Source organism: Temnothorax americanus, unplaced genomic scaffold, assembly GCF_048541705.1.
Source record: "Temnothorax americanus isolate GAGA-0224 unplaced genomic scaffold, ASM4854170v1 Scaffold26, whole genome shotgun sequence".
Classification (NCBI taxonomy): Eukaryota; Metazoa; Arthropoda; class Insecta; order Hymenoptera; family Formicidae; genus Temnothorax; species Temnothorax americanus.
Genome location: NW_027509401.1, coordinates 1668486 through 1695524, shown reverse-complemented (window position 1 = coordinate 1695524; position 27039 = coordinate 1668486). Strand labels below are relative to the sequence as shown.

General features: G+C 38.7%; 1 protein-coding gene across 3 annotated transcripts in view; it reads left to right on the top strand.

Annotated features, from left to right (window-relative positions):
• Window positions 1-27039, top strand: part of LOC143899202 (nephrin) — a 213679-nt gene that overhangs the window by 119138 nt on the left and 67502 nt on the right. For all 3 annotated transcript variants that reach the window (XM_077409282.1, XM_077409281.1, XM_077409283.1), the window contains 2 exons: window positions 3927-4154; window positions 13795-13946. In XM_077409282.1, coding sequence (XP_077265408.1) covers window positions 3927-4154; window positions 13795-13946 — 380 coding nt within the window. The remainder of the gene's footprint in view (window positions 1-3926; window positions 4155-13794; window positions 13947-27039) is intronic.

Sequence of the window (27039 nt, the reverse complement as noted above, 5' to 3'; positions counted from 1 at the left end):
CGACTACGCCGACGATTCTGGGATGCGTTTACGCGGTAGCTGTGTTTAAAATGCCGTAACGTCATAAAAATACGCCGTGACAGTGCCGTGACAGAGGGTACGGCACAGTAATGAGTTTAGTTTGCGACGACTTTTAATACGCGAGGTTTTCTGAGTGCGCGCGATCCGGTCATAGAAGTCATAATAGCCGTAATAACCTGCGCCACTTTATTATTCGGCACGCATAAATGCAATCTAAAGCAGTCGGATATAAAGGGTATTCTTAAATTTACGCATCTCGTAACGCGGGCATATTTAAAGTAAAATTCCAACATCCATTTGGCATAAAAATTCGTTCAGATAGCTCGAAGCTTTATCCACGGGGGAGACGGTATCAGTTTTCGGTAATTCAATTTGTTCGTTAAGTTATCGAAATTTCGATATTCTTTCTCGAGAAGTGTTGTCGAGTGTTTCATATATTACGACTGTGAGATTTGCTCTAAAGCGAGTCCGCAAACGCAAGGAAACGGATGGGGAAAAGCCCGACGGGATATATTTGTATCCTGCGGGACGGCAGGAAATTATTCCGTGGAGGACAATGGGAGCAGTGGTCTCGATAGCGGAATTAATTATAGTGTAGGACTTAATGAACGCTTATTATCGCTCTCTTTTTGAAACGAGGTTATCTCGCGACGAGATAATACGGAAACGCCGTCGTGACAGGAAGGAAGTCGCGAAAGCGTGCGATATTGTTCTCGAATGTGAATTACGATAATAATTTCTTTGCGAAACCTACCGAGTATGATATACGGTACATTTCAATTCGAAAAGAAATTCTTCCATCATTTCGAAGGTTTCTCCGCAGGTGAGATGTTGGTGGATCTTTTAGTAGCACATTTAATAATTTGCTAAATTAATGAATTATATAGACCATAATTCATGTAATAGTTATTGTGAAAAATTATGTAATAAATAAGACAAAGAAATCTATGGGGAGAAAAATTATAAATTCGTAGTAACGCATTTATGTTGGGAAGTACTTTTTGATTGTCGCTCTCTTCATTGATATCTCGATGATATGTGCTCATTATTGTATTAATTAAGAAGCTTTCCTAGGGTCATCCATCTCGCAACAAACACGCTTCCTGAACGCGCAGAGTAGCTTCGATCTCGCGACGGGGAGTCTGTTCATTTCCTGGTTATTGTTTAATGAACGTGTACTCCGTGGAAATTAATGCAATTTCAGCGCATTGTGCTCGGGAAATTAACGCGATTGTAGATAATACGTATCCCACCATAACGCGGGCATAGGATTACCTGTTTGTTTCTTTCTGTGCTTCCGTCGTTTGTTTGTTATGCACATTCATATATAATCTGCATTTGATAAATTATTTTAAGCTTCAACTATTCTATGCTGAAGCTTGTTTCGCAAAATACGCAAATCCGTGTCACCCGCGCATTAAGAACAGTGAGAGGACAAACATTTGCAGTTGTTCCAGCGCTGCAGGTAGACGCAGAATAAACTGCATCAGCAGTCTGCGTCTGCGTCACATACAAATAACGAATCCTTGATGTGACGCAAATAACAATTTTATGCAAGCATCTTGGTTCAGCGCTATTATATTTTTAATTACATAGATCTTTTTTACACGCGTTGATAATATAATAATTTGTTGTGCAGGAAAGAAATTGTGCTTTGGCAATTAACAGCATTAGGTCTAATTGGAAATAATCTTGTTAATTCAATGACAGTATTAATGAAATAAATATTTGTTTCATTAAAGCAAGAACACAATGTTAATACATTAAATTAACAAGATTATTCCTAATTAGACTAATGTTATTTATACATTTTTTTTCCGTGTATAAAATGAATAAAAATATAAAAATTGTTGTACAACTGTAGTTTTGATGGCTAAATTGAGGAAATTCAATCGTAAACATTTTTTATTTATCTTTGTTCAACCAACTCCTAGGTAAAAAGGAAATACGCAAGTTGGAAAGATTTTAAAGTGTAAAGAAGCAAGGAAAATCAAAATTTTCCGTCATATGCATAGCAAATTTTGGCATCGTGCATCAGACATTGATTGCGCAAATGTCAATCTTCGGATTATTAATGTAAAGCTCTAACTGAGCAAATAGCTACTCCTAATTATTATACGTTCTAACTATCAATATCAATGATGACGGCTTACGACAAGATGTATACGTGATGTACAGTCGTGTCTTTGATTGGATAGATATATCCATGTAGACAGCTAGGATGGGCAGCCCGTCTGTGAGCTAGATAGACAGATGGTTCATCTAGAATAACTGTTGATTAGCCGGCGGGTGGGTAGGTATCTGTTAATACCGGACAGCGCTCGATAATACATGCCGCTGTTTGCTTGTGCAGTAATACTATTTGCTATATACAAGACGTCTTCGGAATCGACACGGAAAACATAATTTGAGATTAAGATTCTAAAATTTCACGGTCTTATATATTTGCTTCTAATATTTTTAAATCAGGTTCTCTTAAAACATCTCTATGTTAAAAACTAAGAAAATTAACATTTGCAACTAAAATTTGCTTGAAACTTTTTATAATTATTTATTATTAAAATAATAAAAGAATAATTTAAAGCGTTTTATCGATAGAAAAAAGTACTGTTAAAACAAAAATTTATAGAAATATTTTATACTTGTACAAAATTGATATTAAAAAAGCATTAAAAGGACTAGAAATTTTAGGTACGAATTCTTTTCAAGCTATAATAAAACGAGAAGAAATTTGCTCTCAAAAAATTACTGACGAATAATCTACGATTATTACATACATAAAAAACTAGAAGTTTATCTTGAATAATGAAAAAAAATATTTTCTTAAAATTATACCGAATCGGGGTCTCGGATCGCTATATTGTTGGAGATGATTTATTTGTCGACTCCGGCTTACATGCCATTTGCGAGTATTCTAGCAGACAATTCTCTATGTCTTATTGTTAGTCTGATAGTTTACCAGCTTGCTTATCCACAGGAACGACAAGTGTACCTTGCTAATTAGCCAGTAGTAAACCAGTGACGTGCGGTGCTGCCTTCAGTATATTTACGAACGCGGATCTACCTCGATAGCGCGCACTTTCGGAATGCCCTTTCGTCATAATTAGCCGTAACAGTCGGTGGTGGTGAGCCACAGGTAGCGGTCTCTCAAGAATGGGAGACGTGAAGTACCTTCGTGCCGTTGTTTTGGTCGAATGAGGCCCGTCCGCCGTGGTGATTGACGGCGACATCCACGTCGTGGCCCTTGGGACATGCCACTCGAATTACCCTCGTTGTCAATCCGCTTATTGGCAGAAGAATAATGACAGACGTCGTCTGTCGCTTTCGAATCTTTTTCAGCCCTGATTCGACGTGTTACAATTGTAACATGACGACTTTGTCGAATGTGTTAATTAAAGTTTTATAGGGAGGCTTTAACAGGTCTTCTGAAAGACTTCTGAACGGGTTCATAAACTTTTCTGTTTGATAACTAATTAGGCAGGAAAATATTTAACTTTATTTTAAGATGATCTCAATGTCTGTAGTTAAGAAGATTAGGTAATTTCGAAGCATTTTGCATGCTGTTGAATAATTTAAAATAGATTATATGCATTTCAGTAAGACGAAATATTTGAAATTTAATATACGTTTCCTAGAATTTTTTGTGATATTTAAACTTTGGGAAATAGTATTGATTAAAATTTGATTTTGTCTATTAATTTTATATGATACTATATATTGGTTTTACTTTACAATGCATTATTAATTTTTTATATATTTTTTTATATATTTTGCCAATTACGTTTGTTATAATTCAACAGTATTTTGTTATCAGACTTTAGTTAATTAAGTCTTAAATAATTTTAACGCAGCATCACACATTATTCTGTTATATTCTTCTAATCATAATTCCATTTTATCTGCAGGCAAACCTAGACCGTCAGTCTCGTGGTATCTGGAATCGCAGAACATCCATGCGTCTACCGAGGTTCGAGAGACGCAAGGGCCAGGCGGCGAGACCAACGTCGTAACCATCAGCAACGTGACTGTGAAAGCTCTCACGAGGAGGCATCATCACGCCAAGCTGTCCTGCCGAGCGAATAACACTCAATTAGCGCCGCCACCCACCACCACCGTCGTCATAGAGCTTAACAGTGAGTGCGCTCATTCCAATTAACGTTAATTGCGCGCGACGCGGCACGATACCGCGTCAACCTTTCGCTCTTCTCTCAAATAAATTTTTCGCGAGAAATGCAGGCCTAATCAGACCTACAGACGTTGCTTCTTTATTTTCACGAGAACGAGAAAACGCAAACAAAAACGTAAAGAAAAATAGTAAATTAGTTAAAGCAAAAATAAATATTATTATACGGCCGTCTATGATGATGCTTTTTCCACTCCGTATCTCTATAAAAATATCCGAACTTCCGTATCAATAAAGCTTCGTTCGATCGCAGTTTACACGGTGCAAGAGAAAACTGCGGTTTTCGCGCGTCAGAGATTCTTTATTCGCTTGTAAAACGAATCACTTGCTCGCACGCCCCGGCTATTATGCAAAAAAAAGTACCGAATATTTTCCCGAGGAATGTCTCGAATTTCCCGAATAGCCGCGGAACAAGTTACCCGCGTATAAATATGCAATAGACCGTCAATTTCGGCGCTGCGCGATACTTTCGATCCCTATTTCCCTCCACCTTCCTCTCTACGTTCCATGTGTATCGGTATCAATATTTTCTCGCTGCGAAAGAGGCCAGAACGAATATTTAACCGGCGCGTGATCCGATTTGTCCGGTTGGGATCTTTTTTTTTTTTTTTATTCAGTCCGAAAATGAAAGCGGACTCTCGACGAGACGAAATTGAAACATTTTTCATCGATTACAAGGGGAGGAGGGCGGCAGAGTGGGAATTTCGACGAGAAGAAGGGGACGAGGGGACGATAGCGCCGGGGTTTCGTACCCTCCCGTCGAAAAGCAATCAACCCCACGGTGTCATTAATAACGCCACTTCCGGAATCGCTTCGAAACGCGACGGATCGCATGGCGCCGAGTAACATGCCCCGGCCGCGACAGCGTTCGATTAATCTCCATGAAAAACAGAGGTAGAAAGGAAATATACGTATATCCCCCTCCCCGCTCCCTCCACTTTCCTCTAACCCAGAAACAACGGTGGTGACTCGGGAAAATTGCGATTCGAACGATTTCCTTTGGCCGCAAGTTCGACCCGGGGCGAATATAATTCGTTCGCAATTATTTCGAAGCGTGAAGGAGTCGTAATGAAAAGTTCTTTTGCCCCGCGAGATTGTAATACGTTGCTGTAATTACACGTGAAAGCCGTTCGTACCTTTCGGTGAATGTGGTGAAATTGCTCTCAAGCTGTAAACGCTTTTATGCACCTGCGCGATTGAGCATCGCATCGAGCTTTATACTGATAACTAAAGATATTATTAACAGTATTTATCTAGATTTTTATATACGAACAAATCGAACATTATACACATCTATTCTTTAATAGTATATATAAGATAGTTTTCGATATTGAAAGTTAAGAATACTGTGATAAAAAGATCTAACATCCTAGCCCGGTTATTGAAAAGAAAAAGAAGAAAAAAACGATTTGAGTGTTATATTTCCATTCAACAACGCACAACGAGCGTACGCGAGTATCTGATAGCGAGAACCTAGCTTATCAAATTTCACCGGATTCTGCCGCGTTTCGCAAAAATGAATTAAAAAAAAAAAATCGAACGACGCACCCGAAATGAAAAATCTTTCAATTTTCTCATCGACTAATTGACCATCGACAGTTCGTCAAAGGACAACTGGAGGGTCATTTTAATTGAACGGCGCGAAATAATTGCTGTCGGATTTGACGATTGAAAATGGACGGCGCGGCTCAGGCACAAACAGATTGCAGCCATTCATGTATGATATCACACTCGTTTCCAAAAATTTAAAACTGCCGTGCAGACCGAATTGATCATTGCTCGCCTCTGTGCATACACGAATCGAAATAATCGAAATAATCGAAATAATTCGGTAATTCTTTCGCGTACCTATTCAATGCTCCAGAAATTATTTGCTTCCATGTAATTTTGAAACGATATTTTTCTGTGACAAAGGTGAAACTGCGACTTCGCGAAGTAATTTCAAAATTGTTTAATATTTTAAATGAGCAAAGTTTTAAACTAATCCATGTGTAATGAGATCCTCTTCTAGTTTGAGAACTAAAATATTATTATTGTTAATATTGCAGTAATGCCACGAATAATTCATGGTGCAACAATTCTTAATTATACCAATGTAATTGATTATTCATTCTCTCTTTACTTCGCAACCTTCACGATCGGGACAGATCGGGCTTTATATTTCCGTAGACATTTTTAGATTCTATGGAATATATTCTTCTTCCTTCGCGTCATTCCGATGGCAGTCGCGGAGATGGAAAATTAATATTCATAATTTTATAAGCAGCACGGTGGCTCATCGGCACGACTGAGATTCATCCGACAAGAAACTTACGCGCTAGACAAACAAGTTTAAATTAAATCGCCGGAAGCTGCCAGCTCTTGAGCCGGAGGATAGAAAAAAAGACTTGCCGTAAATTACCTTAAGGCTACTTATATGTGACGTAAAAAGCAGAAAAAGCTCGAGTATAAACCAGAATCGCGTAGTATCGATCGTAAATTATTGCTTTGACTGAAAAGCAGCGAGACATTTTTATCTTTCACACAACTATATAGAACTATATTTTTTATCATTCCGGATATTCCGGTTTTTTTCTTTATTTGGAACTATTGATATGAATGTTCAGAGAACAATTAAGGAGGATTATTAATATTAATATGCACGTTTTAATATTGGAATTTTGTAACAAGTGGATTGATATCGATTGATCATTATTTAAAGCGTTCCAGAATTACAAGAACAAATTACAAAGAGGTAGAACATGGTATAACTTTTTCAAATTAATTTTAAATAATCTAGTTATACACGGTTATTTAAAATAATAATAATAAAATTAAACGGACTTTTTATACCTTGGAAACCTTATGCTGTATTTTCAATATTTGTTACTTTTTTAATACTATCAAAATTATAACGAAACTCTATGATTTTTTTTTTATATCGCAAAGACAGCGACTATAATTTTTTCCCAATATTACGGAAGCATGACAAACTTCTTCACGGTAGAAAATACACGTGCATTATCGTTGAGAGAGATCGTTAAATGCCGTCGTAAGATCGGCGGCGTAATCGAATGTAAATATCGAACTTTGCCGCACTTCTGAAACGGTCGCAATCGACATAGCACTCGGCCCGATTCCGACGAGGGCTTCGTTTTTCTCGATCGAGGATTGTACGTTGAAATTTATCTCGCAACTTTGCAACGTCTCCGATTCCTTGCTAATTGGAAGCGCACAAGGAGTCGCTGTCTGCATAATCGCATCTGCATAAACCTCGATTCCGTTGCTTGTACGATCGCACGAAGGTGCTTCTAACGAGTCACTGGAGAATCGGGGTGAAGTCGATCGACTTGCGAAAACGATTTCTACGACGGCGACGGTCGACAATGTGAGGCCGACGGCGGCGTTTGAGTGGTAGGAAGTGGATTGCACTCTCGCGCGATGTATCCCATTAATTTTTCATGCTACCGCCGGGACTGGTGTCCCGAAGTAATGTAAAGTCTATCGTGTGAACGCTTCGCGGGCGGAACGCCGTAATTATTTGATAGTTCCGATAGTAATGGAAATGGCGAAATTGGAAATAGAATACGATACCGGAGATTGTTATCTCGCGCAAGCCATAGAAAACAAGGAAGCTACGCAGTTACACAAGAAACAAATCATCGAATTTTTAATGAACGTTTAAAAGCTTACTTGTACAGGAGTGTACAAAATATCTAGTACGCTGCACAATTAATGACTTTTTTTAGTGGCCGATAATTTATAAGTGGTAATAAATATTATTACATATCTTTTTTCTCACAATTTTCTCACAGTCGCTTGTTTGTCTTGTTTATTTAATATCGGGTTAAATTCAGATATTTATGAGAGAAATGGCTTGATTCGATGGATTGAGACGCGCGCGCGATGGATTCTATAATTTATACAATTTTGCTTTCTAACAAGAGACGGACGACGTGCACGGCTCGAAAGAACGGAGAGTACTGAGTTCCTAGCAGAATTCACCGTGCTGAAGGAAAATATTGTATATTTTTCCATATAATATCTCGAAACGGCACATATACGCACACCGCTATAAATTTTTATTATTTTTAGCCAGTCTTTTCTATTCGTGTCGCCGTTTATCTTGTGATGTATTTTCTTGCAGGATCAGCAAAACCTCATAGTGTTGCCGCTGATTCTCTCAGTCATCGTAGAATCGATCAGAATAAAAACGAATATGAAATGCAATGACAAAGTTATACAAAAGATCAATTTGGAAAGGATTGAAAAATTTAATAAAACCATCTGCACGAATTTAATATGTTCAGAATCCGCCATAAATGAATTCGAAAGATTCGTTCAGTGTTTCAGATCAAAATAACAAATAAACAATACTATAATGAAGCGTTGCATAAATCAGTATAATTGAAAGAATTGAACAGATAAATATTGCTAAGCTAATGCAATTATTGTTTATAATGCTTCTAAAAGGGAGAACGATATTATTGCCAGTAATATAGCGTTGCCGTTAGAGTGTATTATCACGATCGTTTTAGATCGCCGTGTACTTTCTTTTACAAGGAGGCAAATCGGCAAATCGCGACAGGAACAAAGGCGAAAGACGATCGCATCGTGAACTTGTTCAACTTTTAATGACTCATTCTGCAGAGGCGTTTGATTCCGAGCAGAACGTAGCTTGCACGAGTTCGGGAAGAATAATCAAGTTAGGTAACAAGCCGAAGAATCCCCAGTCTTCTCCCGTCGGGGACGCATTCCGCCGACACAGAAATTCCATTCGGCAAAAATCCCCTCCGTCGCTCCTCCCTCGATTGGCGTCCTTCGTTAATTAGTAAGAAAATTAATGAAGCCGCCTCCGCGAGTGCAAACTTTGCTCGCGCAAGGCTCATTAGTCTTTTATAGCTACGAGCATTAACGAAAGTAGTAGATGCACCGCTTGATAGTCAGACGATTACGTGTCTACCAGTAGTAACGACTTAACGAGTCAGATATCAAAAGAAATTTCTAATTAAAGTCGATCCTATACTGATCGTCGTTACTTCTCTCGTCTGGCCAAGCAGTAATGAAGATATTTATAAATTTACGAAGCTTTTTTAACGATAGAATCATGAATAATCAAAAATAAAAAATCAAAATGATAAAAAAAGAATTAAGAAAAGGAATAATACACTAGTGCGCGCAATATTTCGATAATTTTTGACAAACTGAAAATTAATCTATCTTTTTCTGAAATTTTAATTGAGATGTAGTTACAGAATTGTTTAAGAGGAAAATAAAAGATACTAATAAAATTATAGGAAATTATATTTTATAATTAATTAATTTGGACATTAAATAATGCAATGGTATCAATTCAAAAGTTGCACAAACGAGAAGATTTCAGCATTAAATGTGCTAGAAGACATCTTCCTGGTTTTTGTGTTAAGAAAATAGCATCTCGAGATGAAACAAAGCGTAAACGTAGTTCGCAATTCGACTGTCGGTTGGAGTGTTCCCTATCAGTCCAGGTCGGATCCGTTCATTTTACGAGCGCTATCAATCCGTCGAGCGGATGTTCCCGACGAGCTCGCGATACAAAGTAGTTTCGTAACGAAGCCCGGCGAGCTCCGGGTAGATTTTAGCGACAAAACGAGGACGTTTGCGATCCGCGGAGTCGCAAACGACGTAACGACTCTCGAAAGTGCTCTCTCGCTGGCAGCACTGCGGAAGAAGGGTTTAGCTCACTCCGGAGACGAGTGAACTTCAGAAATGTTACTCCTGGTGCCTTGATAACGCAATCCGCGGGGAGCTAATAATTCTCCCTTCCGATGCGAATTGTTCCCTTATTATCGCGGCATAAAGTCTTTCCATTTAACAATATTATATTTCTGACATTATGCATCAGTCGCTAGGAAAACTTTCAAACTTTGTTTTGAAAATAAACCATACGCAGAGAGTTTTTAACTATTAACTCGAGAAAATTAAATTTTAGAGATAGCGATATCCTTGTTTGGATATTTTCAAATTATTTCTGTTTAATATAACATTTTTATTTTTGATGTAGATAATTAAAGCTAAAAATTAAAATATTATTTAAATTAATTTCAAAGAACCTGCAAATTTGCACAAAATGTATTTTTTACGCTAATTTAAAGATCTCGCATAGATGTGAAAAATCGTTAATATAATACACATACATCTTCTTGCTTGCGAATACGTAAGAGAATTAGTACTTTGACGGTGATTTGTTTCCACCGAGGTTGGATTCTTCGTCTCCGGAATTAATTAGTTTACCCAGAGACTCCTAGCAAGTGTTATTCCGCCTGCACGCCTCATACATTTCCCTGTATTTTCCGAGTCGCGAGGACCGTACATCGTCGCCTCGTTTACAGGCTTTCGCTAAAACTGGAACGAGAATAGACCGCGAAGAATGGTTCTTCTCCCCTTTGTTTTGTCACCCCCTTCATTCCAATGAGACTGTAACGATATGAGCTCGCGGCGGCTTTGCCAAATTATGACAATAATATCACTTAGAATCGCATATTGCGGGTCTCGGCGAAATTTCACTTAAGCCGGCGATTCGCGAGATCGGCGCGTACGAAGTACGAACCCTCGACGTGCGACTCCTCTAATGTTCAGTCGTTCTCGAAACAACCGACTTTAACCTACGAACGAGCCGCTTAACGACCAGACTTTTCCTACTCTACCGTACACCCTAATTCCGCCATTTGACTTTCTTCTTCACCTCTTTTCGCCATTTTGCACGATCCATTTTAAGGCTAAAATTGAAATCGAATTAATTTCAACAAATTAAAGTTAAATATATACATATATATTACATATTTGGAATTGTCCAATTCATGCACTGATTATCACGTACACACACAAAAACATAAAATTATTTTAAAATATCTTATTTTCGCGAAGATCTTAATTTCGCTTGTAAAAGCCTAATTTATATAATTTATAATAATTATTAACATCTGCTTAGAATCTGCAATTTTTGGGGGAATTCTTGATCACATCAGACACACATGAAACATTTAATGTTTAATATAAAATTTGTTATCCTCTCTTGCAAGAAAATTGTCTTATTCCTCTCGATATATCATTTTGATCGAAATTCAAAGTTTATTTTTAAAATAGATAAATCGATTTCTTTTTTATTGATCTTCAGTCACTGAGAAAACTAAAACAGGATTGAATTGTCTTAAAAGAGTTAACTATTTTAGTTAACTTTTTCCTTGCAGTAAGTATAAAGTTTCAGGCGCGCAAAGATTAACTTTAGAATAATTTTTAAACTGATCACTACCCAGTCTTCGCCGTAAACTTAAAAACAGAATTAAGGGATTTTCTTGTATTTTCTTACTCTTAAAGTTTGCAACATTTACGTTACATTTATTTAATTGCATTAATTATTTTTATTAATTTTTAGTTTCTTTTGTTTTTGTACTTTGTGATTGTCAAGTTTCTATTTTGGGAAATTTTAGTTAATTTCTATCTCAGATCTCTCAAAGCATCTTCACCCAGATCCTTGCAAACCTCTTAAGCCTTAAGCGTCGCACTTAAGCGTCATTCTCACGACGTCTAACGGATAAAATGGTGCGCCTCCTCGAACTCTCCTTTCAGAAGTCATACGATAAACGCGCGAACGTCTCGCGGGTCTGGAATGAAGCGCGTCTTATTGAACCGCTTCGTAACTCGATTAAAGCCACTCCATGCGCGCGAATAATAATAGCGACTCATTAAAGCTCCCGAAGAGGCGACGAAAGTCTTCGGGTTTGGCGCTTCCATTTGTGAAAGGGCGTTTGATTGGGAATACAAATTCGCGAAAAGGGAACTCGTAAAAATCGGAGAGAGAGAGAGAGAGAGAAGTGCACGCGAATAGACGAATCAAGGGAATTAGTTTAATTTTCTGGAGAACCTTATTGATAACAAATTCAAAGTACATATACATTTATAGGTTAAAATGTAAAGTACATAATCTCTATATAATTATATAAGTTGCAAAATTTGATAATGAAGAAATACGTAATATTGGTCCTTGTAGATATTTCTCCGTAAATCCAATCGAATCAATATTGGAGAGTTGAGTAAATAGCGTTATTATTTGTGTTAAAATATTTCCTTCAAGTAGATTCAAAAAACACATCTAAAATAAATTATACCATTACTTTTTATAATCTTTTACCTTTTAGTATTAAGTATTTTGGTAATAAATTTTAATTTAAAATTCTTTTAAGATAAAAGCACCAATATTTTTTAACTGGCAATTTTAAATGACTTTATATCGTTTCTTTTTAAACTATAAATTAGAGACTTTTTCAGAACTAGGTGCTATATTTATATTAATAATATGGAATAGCTTATGTATCCGCACGAATACTTCTTTGAGATTACAAGGTTAGCTCCTCAAGTTAACTGCGTTAACTTGAAAAGACGACTAAGTTGGAGAGCAGTGGGATGTATGTAGAAGAAAGTGAAGCACGATGAAAGGAAGACGTCTTCGCTCGTCTAGGGAGAGGTACTAAAAGCCTCGTCGAATTCTTCCCGTTTGCGCACCTGACGACATGAATTTTGATTTGCAAATGAAATCTCAACTTCATCGGGAGTTTCGCGCCCGGCAGTTCTCTCTCGGCCGCCTTTGTTTTCGGCAGCTTTTCATGACGAGCCGCACCAATTATACAGACCATTCTCTCATCCCGATTCCTTTCATCTCCGTTCGTCTTCCATCTCGTTCTATTTTTTCTCGATCTGTCCTTCTTCCCCTATCCTTCGTCGTCGACATCGATCTGCATTTCCTTTTTTTCTATTAGTCGGGAACTTCCGCGGAGAATGTCGGACAGAAAAAGAGCCCGGCATGAAATTCACGAGCGAACTGAATTCTAATTATCTCGGCGTTTCTTTCGCGCATTTTCTGCGTTCCACTTCTTCCTTTTTTTTCCCTCTTGTGTTTGCCACACCGCGTCCTTCGTTATGCGCTACCGCACGTTGCAAAAAACGCCGTATCCTTGAGGGAGGACGAAAGTGGAAATCGAGATGGAGTGAAAATCAGAAAAGCGAGCGTCCAGCATGCGCGCGGGAGTCGCGCTTATGACCTGTACGTGATTGCCATTGAAATGTTTTTCTTGTTGCGCATAGTAAGTTATTTTCTATCAACGTGGATTATTGATATTGGTAGAGAGAATGTCTGTACACGAGTTTCATTTATTTCAATATTATAAACCTAAGTAAGTGAAAACATATTATTGAGAGAGGGGGAAGGGGAGGAGATTGTACAATTAACGTTACTAAATTTGAATAGGCAAATAAAAAAATATAAAAATTATGTTAACACGATTTTCAAAGTTTATAAGATTACCGTATAACTTTTCTTGAAACAGAGGCTACAGATTCTTTGGCAAGATTGAAATTTTAAACAAAAATTTAATTTTTTATTCGCTACAATATTTTTAATATGTATCTAAGTCTTTGTTTAAAACTCTACAACGATAGCTGATTACGTATATGTGAGAAAATAAAATTGCATATTTTATAAGCTTTTTTTCTGACGAGTAGTTTTATTTTCTCCACATATTTTTGATGCTTGTTTTCGGTATCAAGTAAATTATCATAAAAACGGGTTTTTCCAGTGAGGCCGCTCAAGGTGGAGATTTTGGGGAAAGACCAGATCCTATCGGCAGGGAAGACATATGACGTGAGGTGTCAGAGCACCGGCTCGAGGCCGCCGGCAGTTCTGACCTGGTGGAAATCCTCGAAGCAGCTGAAGGGACAGAAGAAAAACGTGAGTGATGCCAAGTTCTCTCTACCTCCTTGCGTTTGCGCGCGAGGGAAAAACGTGCCGCGCTCGAACCAGGCAAGCTGCCGCTTCGCGCTTAATTGCATCTCCTCTATACTTAACCGCTGTTTCGAGATACGAGAAACGTTCTCTCGATTACACAAATCCACTCTGCTTTATTACGTAGACTAACCCGGTTACTCTAATGAAACGAACCTGCGCTTCATTTAAACACAAATATTTTCGCAACGGCGCAGCGAACGAATTATCGCGGGCGATAAAAGCGTTATTTTAAAGCATTGTTGATTCAATCGGGAGCACTATTATCTTCCACCGTAGATCTTGATTGGAATGTGTATTTTTGTAACGACTATTTTTTTATATTTTTGTGTTTTCTACATTACTTTATATAACGAACGAACGAACGCGATTCGTTTTATCAACATGTTACTTTAAACACACAAGGGCCTCCGTGATGAAAAAACGAGCGAAGCGAACGAAGATTGCTATCACTATTTTTTCCAATAAAAAAAAAGGTAGTTATTTCAGAGTATTGTTAATTTACTTGGAGGATATTATTATTTTATTTCGTATAACTCAGATTCCAATCAAAATCTTAATTTTCGCGTGTGCTATGTCAGTCCTCGTCCTTCGTATTACTTTATATAACTGTCGCGCTGCGATTTATTCTATCAACGTCTCGAAATTGAAATCTTCGATTCGCCACCGCAACCGCCGGTGCACGAAGGGATCGGAAATCGCAGAATCCCCCACTCTTTCTCTCCCTAGATTGCGATAACATACATCCCTTCGCAATATCAATCACGCGAGAGCTCGTTCGTGGCGCCTGCAAAATCGACGTAGCGCTAAAAATCCGTCTCTCTCCCGCGATTAAACGTGGAATAATAGGAAGGGTGGAATAACGCTGGAAATAATGACGTCGACGGAAGACGATGCTGCGTTGCGCGGTCTCTTCGTCGCAAACGACAGCGAAACGCTTCTGGCGAATCAATCCTCGTCGCGCTCTCCGCCCACGGCTGAGCGAAAATAAAAATGACAGTGTCTCGATACACGAAATACTGCTGGGGAGCTCTTCGCTCGCGACGTAAATGGGAACTCGTGAAAATAAATTCACCTTTATCTCGCGCAATTTCTGCTCTCCATGAATAGCCCGTATCTTTTTTATTCTTACGTTCAGTTCTTTTGTCTTTTCTTTCTGCGTTTTTTATACCTTAGATCTCTGCAACGCCTTTTGTAACTTCTTTGCTAATTAAGAATTTATATGAAAGGGAGAAGATGTGTCGTCAACTTCATATGTACATTAAAAACGTCACGATGTATTATACAGGTGTTTCGTCTTCGTCAGAACGTCAGAACAATGGGCGTATACCAGAAGTACTACATTCGCACTGAAAATGCATATTTAGGCCGGTATTTATAGTCTTCAAGATCGTCTTAAGTAATGTCTTAAGACGCTAATACGGCTCTGTGACTGGTTCATGATCTTAAGATTGAACTTAAGATGGTCTTAAATAACTATGAATATACCGGCCTTAGCTAGAGCAGAGAATTAATTGTAACTGCAAACAAAAAGCGATTTGTCACGTAATCATGGCATTAATTAGCAATTAATTCTCGCTATTCCCTGGGCTTGTATTATTTTATATGTAGTCGTAATTTTATTTTATCCGCATTACGAAGCGACGTAAGGAAAGAATAAGGAATAAACCGAACCGTATTTCTCTAAGTCGTTTGCTTTGTCGCAAGGAACACTAACGGCGATTTTCCATCGTCAGAGTGATCTCGCGCGAGAATGCAGGAAGAAACGAGGTCATTGCGGCTCTTTGCTCGAAGGTGGATCAGCCAGCAAGCTCGTAAGATCAGAAACGTGTAACGAGCCCAATGACAAAAAGCTCAATCGACTTTTATACGACACTACCGGAAAGATTAGGCCATACGCGCCATTATACTGACAAAATTCGCTATTTCTCCCATCCTCGGGCGAAGAGACGATGTCTACATAAATGGGTTTCCGGTATAGAAACGATGGAATGGAGATCCCCTGACGAGGTTGTTTCTTCGGGACGATTAACTGGGGGAGATTGGACGCGCCCCTTATTCGCTATATATTTATCCCCGCGATAATTTGGAATTGCACCTCGAGGCTACATCCTGTATCATCTATGTCAGCGATTCGCAGCCGATCGTCCGTGAAAGCTTTCCCCGGGGATTTGTAATTAAAAGTTCTATCTATAACAGCGTTTGCTTCAATTAGAACTTTTTCTCGTAGACTGTGTGCGTGGTAATTGAAATAATCTTACGACTTGTTTCCTATAATAGTTTGAAGAATACTGTAATATATTTATAATCCATATTATTATTTGCATCTCAAATTCACATTTACAAACGTGCAAGTAACTGAATTTGTAACTCATCAATTTTTTAATGATATCTGAATTGATGTGATAAACGCCATTAAAATAAAAAACTATATTTAATGAATATCAAGATATTATTGACGTGACTTTTAGAATGAAAATAATATTATTAGCCATGATATGATTTTGATTATTAATACATCGAGGTAAAAATAACCACGCGAAATCGGGCGATCGACAGTTTCGTTAGCACTATATATTCGCGCCCCAGTCTTGTAATAATAACACGTTGCGGGCAACAACCGGAAATAATCGATTTCCATTAATAAAAGACCTCGTAAGCTACTTAGCGAGCGAGGATACGCGCCGTAAGTTTTTACGCCGCAAATTGAATTCGAAAGTTTCGGTTTGCGAAAACTACAGCGAATTTCAAACTGTTAAGGAACAACACGATGTTCGCCAGGATCGCGCCGGGTTTCCGCCGCGACGCGATAATATCTCGGACCGCGTCCGATAATTAATTGGATCACGGGGAACTGTCCGCCTGATAATTGCGATAAGTCCTTCCGTAGGATATTACCTCGCGCAGTGGTGATTATTTCCAGGATATTTTTCTCCCTTTTCCTCGTTACGTCCCGGTTTTGACATTATAAGCTTGGCAATAGCACCGCTCGGTTACAAAATCGTGACGCACAGATTTTTAATATCTCGTGTTAGAACAAACCATCCGAGCAGGAGAGAACAAAAAGAATTTTTACTTCGGTAACGTTCCAAGTTATTTCCGCGTTAAAGAGCCGCGAACGTTTCTCTGACCGGATAAAGGTTCGATCGGTATTATCCCGAATCCCGTTATTAATTTTACATTGTCACGCGTTCGCACGGCTAAGGCAGAATCGAGAATCGTGCGAAATGCGTTGGACAGCGACGCGGAGAAAATTTTCCGCGTAAAGAGGAATGGCTCTGAAAAAAAAATACCTACTCGACGATGCGGCAGGCGTGGTAGCGTGCCAGCGACAGGGATCGTAATTCTCGACGCGTTCTGTCTTACGTATTATCGTGGAGATCGTTTTTCGCGTCGGCTGGCATAACTTCAAGCCACTCTCCAGAGATCGGAATAAAAATCTATACCGATTTGCTTCCCTTTGAGAGAGAATTTAATCCGATGCAGTGGAAGCCGCGGTTAAGTGCAAGTCGATCAATAGATTGATCGCGAACAGAATCCCGCATTATGTATAAAATACATATTTTATTTGCGTCCTTTATAGAATGAACGTTAATATGTTATTATCAAGATATTATATTATTCAGTATTATATTTTCATTATCAAAATGCCTGTTCAATTAAATCTATTTTTAATTTTTATTAATATTGAAATATGACACATATAGGTACTAAATACATTTTTATGTATTTAGAAATAGAATAGATTAAAAATATTTTCTTTGTTTCTTTTAATTGAAATTGGAGAGAGAGAGAGAGAGAGAGAGAGAGTAAACTCTGTCGGAATTTGGATGGCTCTCTGAACTGTTGAAACACGGCTAACGCAATACCATTCAGTCGGCGGGATTCACTCGCACGATCTCGCACTAATTTTAGGTTCAATTACTTCTGAAAGACGTACATTCGTCCATGCGCGTCGAAGGGTTTCACGAATGAAAAAGCACTAAAAGTGCCTGTTACAGATAGAGATTAAGCACAAAAGCGTACTACGAGAAGACCGTTTGTCTAATTATACGTTGGCATCACATAATTCGCCTTTGATGATTTTTTCGATACTTGATTCTTTACGCTTTTTCCGTTCACAAGTACCGAATCATTCGATACCTGGTGCACGGTTGACGTATAATGCTCATACGTAGAATTCTGTACGTGGCAGATCGGAATTTTGATAATAATTTTTACGGCAGGGGATCTTTGTGCAAGACGGTTCAAAGAACGCGCGCTTTCGAACATTCCTCTGTAACATCCATCTCGGACTCGTTGCCAAGCTCGTTCCTTAAAGCGTCCCTTAAAGGAGATCGTCCCGGATATCGGGATAACAGTCGGCAAAATCCTCGGGGATGAAACAGAGAGGCGAATAATCGCGGAGAAAGTTTCTCGTATGTCGGCCAAACCGGGGGGGGGCTCGAAAGAAATCGGCTGCCATCTTATAAATCCAGCTCGTCTTTCCCCTCATCGTCGGGACAGGTAAAGTCCTAACGTCTTTGATCCTCTTCCCGCGGGAGATGCTACAGCGAAAGAATTTCACGCAGATATTCTTTGCGATTTGACGGATGGATTGGACTCGCGTATTTTCGAGATAAAATCGATAGGCGATAGCTTTACTTCTCTCAACTTGTAATTGATAACTTAATTATATCGAACAAGATACGCGTTTTTTTCACAGCTGTCGATCTAGAAGCAGAGATGATGCTTGTTTTAATATAGAGACGTAGCGAGTTGCAAAGCAATAAGATTCTTTCTTTTTTAAGAGAACGTCTGTCTTTCTCTCTCCTCCATCTTTCTCTTTTTCTCTATATCTCCGGGATAATATAAGAGAAAGTCATATGTTGAAAATATAAGAAACATCTTTATTGCGAGGTACTCGCGAGAACTTTCTATTTCACCCTAAGAAAGATTGGATTCCCCATACACGTGCCGTGTACGGGAAAACGTATTTTCCTCTCGATTATGTCGGCAGAAAGACGAAGAGTATATTTACGAAGAGGGACGATGAACTGAGGGTTTTTTTATAAAGACTTCTAGCAGTCTTCAGAGAGTAATAGAACGCGCGTATACAGAATACTCCACACTTATTCCGCAAATCTGCAGCTATCACTATTTGATAAATTCGGAGTTGATATTTCGCTGAAAATTTTCCGCTAAGCGGAAAAAGCTCATCATTCCCAAGACTCCTTTTGAATTTCTGAATTAAATATCTTTTCATCATCATTAAAATTTATATATATTATAAAATTCATATTACAATTTTATTTTTTATTTAATGTTTTACTGAAACAGTTTCTCTAAGTTGGCTTTTAATACTTATAATTGGAAGATAATGCAGTATAAATAGCATGCTCTGTTCATTCAAACTACTTTAATTAAAATGAGAATGTTATTCCAATGCAGAATAGTCGGTGTACCCAATCTCTTGTAAAAAAAAAAAATCGACTCGGACTTTTTAATGAAATCAGCACGAGAACCTGCAAACGCGAGCATTCGCATAACAGAATCGAGTGTGTTAGCCCCCAGTGCGGATTCGAGACAAAGCGACTACGTGTACAATTGTGGCAATTAATTAGGATATCCGTACGCTTTTAAATTATTTCCGTTAAAAGAGCATCACGAGCGCGGAAAATTTTTACTGATTGTTGTAATTTTTAGTAATTTAGTTACCTTTTCCTGTGATGTGTTGTTTCAAAACAATGCGGAAATTAATTAAAATTGTTTGGAAAATTAAACAATAATAAAAACTGCACGTGATAAAAACATTACACTGTATCTACTTAGGTGTGCATCAATTTCACAGACATGTTTTCTCTCATTCAATATTAAATGGCTATCGGCATTGTTCTCTAATTTTGTAATATTATTGTTTGTAATAAATAGAGAAAAAGTTTACACACCGCACACAACAAGTTAATAACAAAAATTAATAGAATAATTAACATGCGTTGCGGAAATGCACAGACAATTTCAGAATTATTCCACCACGATTTTTCATCTTTCAAATTTCTATAATACGGTAAAACTGTCGATACGGAAGATACTCGGTATCCAAAGCCGAATATCGCGAACGTCCGTGGATCTATCGAAACATTTTGACATTTTGCCGGGTGATTGCATCGAAAAGCCACGACCGTGTCGTCGAAACAAATAAATCATCGGTCACGTCAGGATCTTGTCGGCGCGATGAATGCCCCGTTCCAACCGGGAAAATTTTCATTAAACGGCCGGTCGTTAAATAACGCTGCGAATATTGCAGAAAGAAAATATGTACATAAAAAAAGAAGGGTATAGGGGCATGCGTATGCGCGGAGAGAGACGCACGAGCGGACGGCCGTGATAATTTATCGGCGCGTCGATGCACCGGCGCGACTGAATTAATAGTTTCATGGGGGTGACAGACAGCTTGATAATAATTTATCGGCGCGTCCGTGTAATTGCGATCGCGAGCCATCTGGGAGCGTTGGATTGATCGGCATCGGTGTCATCAATAATCGTCGCCGACGAATGTATAATGATGCTCGAGGAAGTGCGTAGCCTCGAAAATCGGCCCGCATGAATTGCATAGCATTGCGTGCGCGTTTGCTAAACATGTTTGTCAACACGCGTTCGATCACCGGCCGGGACAATCGTGTGTTTTAGGTAATTAATGATGACGAATGGGGATCACGGATCGCCTATATAGAAATATTTGTCCGCGTTGCGCGCTCCTCTTCCCCCGCTTAAGTTCAATTATAATTAGATACGCGATTTGAATGTTGCCAGTAGGAATCACTGTTGCAATCCTTTATCATCGAAAATGCTCTGGAAAACAAACTCAAGAAAAAAGACGCTGCGTAACATTCAAATATGGAACTTTCTCGTAAGCTTACTTTAATTTGACTCGCGGATCTTATTAAAATATCACATTCACCAAGCGCGAACTTGCCTTGTTAGAGATTGTTATAGAATGACGCGTTACAGAAAGGAAACATGAAATTCTTTACTCGTTAATCGATTATTGGAAAAGCGTACAAAGAGGATATTCCATTAATCGAGGCACTTTTGTGCGACCAAACGGTTCTCGTGGGGGATGCTGGATCGATCCGAATAAAATGGATAAACACGGATCGGCTCCCTTTCTCTCTCTTTCTCTCTCACCCTCGTCTCCTTCCTCCTTTCTCTCCCTCTTTTCGGGGTTGATAGCCCGGCACTATCGCGCCGTTTTAAGGGAATTGCTCCGTGTTTAATCAGACATTGCCGGTCCTTGGGTTAAGGCATCACCGACGTTGTCTTGATGGCGCCGGCAACGGCGATGGCTCGGATGGCGATGTCTAATTCGTGGAATCTCTTAGTCTATAGGGAAAGAGCCCTCGCGGGCAATCACCCTCACGCGTGTTTGGCCATCTGCGAGAGAGATGGTGGCGACGAGAGTAATAACGATAGTACGACGATAATAAATGACGCTTCGATGCAGCGTCGGCGTCGTGACGCACGCGAGCGTTCAAGAAAAGGTAGGAAATACGCGAATAAAAATCGATTTATTTTTTCACGTGACATTACAGCATTTGCTGCCAATCGAATTTTATGGAATTTTATTTTTATGTGACGGTCCTATTTATCCAAAATGCACGTAATGCAGATCGAATATCGAAAACGACAAGTGTCGGTTATTACTTATACTCATGTCTATCGCTCGTGATAATCGAGAAGAGAAATCTCCAAGTATAATAAAAATAAACTTAAATTACAAAACTGATATTGGATATATTTGTGCTCTTTGTTTGGTATTGATATTCATGCAATACATATTTATATTATTAATTGAAGTGAAAGGGACAGACGTTGAAAATTCTTATTTTTTAAATAATAAACTATTACCAGAAACTATTTCTTAAAACTTTTCATCTTATATGCATATAGAATACACGACAGCGGATAATACCTTTTTCGTGAAAAGGTATTATCTTATCGCGTCAGTTATGCTACCAGCGAATATAAATTGACCTTAAAACGCTTCTCGCGCCTACAAGCATGCACTCGACTCCTATGTAAATTAACCCGCTCGAGGATAAACGTGCCACACATCTGTTAAATACGTTATCAGGTAGACAAAGGCCCCAGCTACGTACGTCATAAAAAATTTATAAAAGATCTAAAAATCGAGCGTCTAAAAGGTAGATCTTTTCCCATTTTCCTTATTTGCCAACTTCTTTGATGAACATTTAATGCGTCATAATTTTTTATCTCTCAAAATATAATATCTATAGCAATTAGTTCATAAATTAAATTTTCATTGAACTTCGCTGGAAAACGGTCTAAAGAACTTTTTAATTTCAAAGATTATTTAAATTATTTGAAGAGGAGAAATAGCTCAGAAAGGTACTTAACGTGGAAGTCGTTACCAGTCGTTAATTTTAAACGAATGTAAGCCAAGAGGAGGAATTCTAACATTGAAGCAACTGGCAAACGACTTATGTAATCGCGTTTGTAGATTACATCTTACATTTCGCTACATGAAAGCAAATGCATTTACTTAACGTTAATACCCTTTGTCATCTTTTTTACCCGCACGGTTGAAACATCACTGGACCATAAGACTGCCTTCACGCTTGCTCGAGCTGTATTACTATAGATTAAGGAGTAGTACACATCCAACGTGGCATGAACAGCACGCAAAACGTGACGATCTCTCAACCATATTATTTTTACGGGATGTTGAGTACGAATGCGTCGTGAGAAAAACACGGGACGTTCCGTATAATCCGTCTCGGTCTTACTCTTTAATTCCAGTTGGGGTATTTCGGACATACTGTTTTTTATTTCGTTGCACAGAAATTATAAACGTTCTCATCCATCGATTATACTCTTGTCGTGTACAAATTCAAATAATCGTTACAGCGAAACAGTAATGATCCTGAAAAACGGATATTTCATATATTCTTAAAATCTTTTTTCTTCCTTTCTAACACGTGAAAATATTGATTGATAGCAAATTATTTTGATTCGGATTCAATTTCGGACAGAATCGTAGTTCCTTGTTCCTCTGTAATAATTCACGGGCAGATGGGCGTCTCGAGTACTAATTTGTCGTAGTTTCGCGCATTATTTAGTCGACGAATTTTATCATCACGAGTTATTAGACTCACAGTTTTATCACGAGCCGCGTCGCTCCGCCAGTGGAAATATGCCGCACGATATTTCGCCCGACGAGAAATATGCGTCACGAAACGAAAGTTCCATTTACGCGCGCGCGGCACGCGGTGAATTATTATATTTTTCGAGCGGCCGGAAATTTCTCATTGTCGGCATTTCACAGCCGCTTTCGGAATGTCGTCAGTCTCTCGTTATTCGACTTGACAACAAAAAATGCAAAATCCAATATTCCTTGCAATTTTTGTAGCATTTTTTCGGTCGACACTTGTATTTGTGAAAAAATTCTCTCTTTTCTCTCTATTTTTTTACTCAAACTATTAACGATATAGTAATAGACATATGAAAGTAATCAATGTGTCGTGCGCATGTACGTATGTATGTATTTATGAGAATAATCATTCTCATAAATAAAAAGTATCGAAAAATATCTTTATTATAGCGTTTTTCGGTCATTTTTTCAGTTCAATTTGAAAAAATACAAGATCGCCACATACTGGTCACATTTTTCCATTAATAATTTGCGTTTATTTGATTTCTAATACACTTCACATAGCTCGATAAATTCGACGAATTCCAGCAGCATGTTCCTCATTTAATAATCGCGAGAAGCGCAAGGCCTTTGTCCTCGCCGCGCAATTTTACGCGACAATGATGACAATCATGAGGAATTAATCGGCCGCATAAATAATTTCAATACTGCGTTATTATATGCGGAATTTGATCATGAGCCGTCGCGCAAAGAGCGAGGGGAATTTATCAGAAATATAACAATCGTAATAGTGAAACATATAACGTCGCGCGATACGCGAGCGAGTCCGAAAAATTGTCCGAGACAAACGCAATAAAGATAATATAACGAGGCACGGCGAGATATTACAGGAGTAAAATGATGGCCGTTTACGCGCGCACGTTTACAGAAACAAATTAAAAACCTCATCTCTCTTGGGAACTCAACGCTTTTGGATATATTAAAAATCGCTCGCGAACAACGAGATATCCGTTGCTGCGCTTTACAATTAAAAGCTCATTCCCTGCGGAGCTTATTTGACGAGAAAGCACGTGTAATGAAAGCGGTCGTCGCGCAATTTGCGCGCAGTAAAATTTATTACACGAGCTTTCTGCTAAAAGTTTCCGGCAGGCATATCTAATTGCGAATACTTGAACGACATTGTGGAAACGAGTAATTCTAAGTGCGGATAGCAGCTTGAGTCAAATGGCATTTATATGAATAGGGTTTCTTTTTAATTTTTTTTTTAGATTCAAAGACATTTCGAAAATACTTGTTGGACGGACTTGTTCTTTTACACGCATGCTGAATGCACTTGCTCAGATCTGTAAGAAAAATTCGTTAATTTTTTTTCGACAATTCTATATCAATAATTCGATTGACAGACAGTAGAGCAGACAATGAGCTTTAGGTTGCAATTTCACCGCGTCTTACATTCTACCTCGTACGAGGCGGTGGCGACTTTCTCCAGTGGCAACACTGGCTACTAAATTTTATCGAGTCCACCACGATGGCACTATAAGCCGCATTTACGTACTTCAACATTTGCTGCTGCTCGTGACAGCATCAATAACCTGAAAGGCTTTCGATGCCAGCAGCTATCTATCTCGTCGCAAGTCTGATCCAAGGAGTATTACTACTGGCTATTGCGTCGGCCAAAAGGCGAGCGTGACTCGTTGATGCGCTTGATGCGCACATGTGCTCTCCTACGTCGAGCTTTTAACGCGGCAGATGGAGACGAGGAATAAAGAGCGCAACGTGAAGAAACGACCGCGTATTTATTTCACCTCTCGGAAGGCGAATAGAACGAGCGACAAATATTCATCTTACGGATAAGACGCGCATTCCTTTTGTATTAAGATAGAAAATACGAAAATATATAATCGCGCTTTCCCAGCATCTATTTTCTCGCAAGAGAGAATCGTGATAGAAATAGTTTCAAAAAATTCCGGCGACGCGACGTTTCCGAAACGCACGAGAAATATTCGCTATTCGCGTCGTATTATTTGAATTCTGCTGTAATTTTATTATAGGACGTTCGATTAATGCATTTCTCGTTTAGCCTTAATAGCGATAAATTTTTCAATTTTTTTTCGGTCGATAGTAGATGGTAAGTTTATTTATATAGAGAGCCGGCGGGGTCTACAATGGAATTTCGTTCGCTTTTTAAGTCGGCTAACTAGCGGATGGCTCCATGACGGTGAAACATCGTTAACCGCGTGATACCGCACAAATGTATTTAACATGTGCGAGGCAAAGCCTTGTGTGGAAACCTTTCTTGCTCGGGAGGCGAATATACCGGGTAACTGAAGACACAGGCGAGTTTCCGAGCGAGCGGATCCGTGCTGTGGTTTTGTCCGTACACAAACGTCGGTGTGTGTATACATTTGCGAGGTGTGTATGTACATGGAAAGATGGAAGGGCTCTCTGTCTCTATATAGCCCTTCCTCCCATCCGTGTCTCCATCACGAAGGTAAGAAGAAGTTAATCCCGGGCCTTTCACGGGGATCGTAACAGTGGCGTTGCACAAAGGAGTGGAATGCGCTACGCAAATTGCGTCTTACCTACATAACGAACAATTACGTTTTGCAAATAGACAGGATATTTTGTCAAAATGTTAGTTTATTTTCTCGGGCATAAAGAATATCGATTTGAATAGAATTAATGAATTAGTCCATAAATTCAAATGTATTTGTGTAAATTTATACAGACACGTTTGGTGTCATTAATGTTTCTGATAGAATAAAAAAATTGTGAGTTAGAGAAACAAAATTAATAATAAAGAAATGTGCATACTATTAATTAAAATATGACCTATATTTGATTTATTTTATTTCAAAATTCGTCAAAAATACTTACGGATTGATTTGATGCTTAAAAAACAATATTTTATTCTTGTTTTGATTATCTACTGATTTTTAAAATAATTTTTATCTATGATTACACATTATATTTTGCTATTGTCCATATAGTTGTTGGCCGACTTACGAGTCGCCCTTAATTAAACGCATAATCTTATACGGGATGCGTGGGATACGCAGCAGCGAAATCCGACCATGCGAACCGGAATTTCGAAAATTCCGTACTACCGGCTAAGACATTGTCGGAATTTCCGCCGGTAAACTCCGATCGAAGTTTTTTTGAATTCCGGGAACGTGGCCGGGGCACACAACCGAGACCAGCCAGCCCAAGCACCTACCTACTCGATAGGTATTTGATTTTAATTTTTCCCAGAGCTCGCCGAGTCTTGCTTTCCTCTTTTTTTTTATCCTTATGGTCATTTTTCCTATTGTTTTCGACCAACTCGCGCGGGAAACAGAAAGTGCGACATTAACGTAGAAAAAGTGGGTGAAAGAGCGAAGGAAAAGACAAGAAAATAATGTAGAAAAACGGAAAATACCAGGAGGGTTGGAATTTGATGTGCAAGGCGGTGCGACGAGAAAAGGTGGATGCACGCACGCCCATGTACGTACACACTCGCGCACGAAACCACCCACATGGTCTGCTTCCGCGCATATTTTCCGTCCGCGAATCTGCATGAGTAACGGTACCGAAATTTTGGGCTGTGTCGTCATAAATTCCGTGAAGAAGCGCGTTCTCGAGAGCGCGTTCCTCTGGATAGCGCGACACATATCTCGTTTTCGTTCAGGCTGGCCGTTTACGTTTCCGTCGAGCGTACGTCGATACGATATTTGAAATTGAAATGCGGCATTTCAAAGAGCGGAGAGATATTCCGCGACTCGCACCACGTTCTTGCCATTCTTTTTCCACGATGAGATATCAATTATTTACAGCAATACTCATTTTGCTCGATGTATGGAAAGATTTTTGAACGAATTGATAGTTTTGTATATATAAAACGGTTGTATT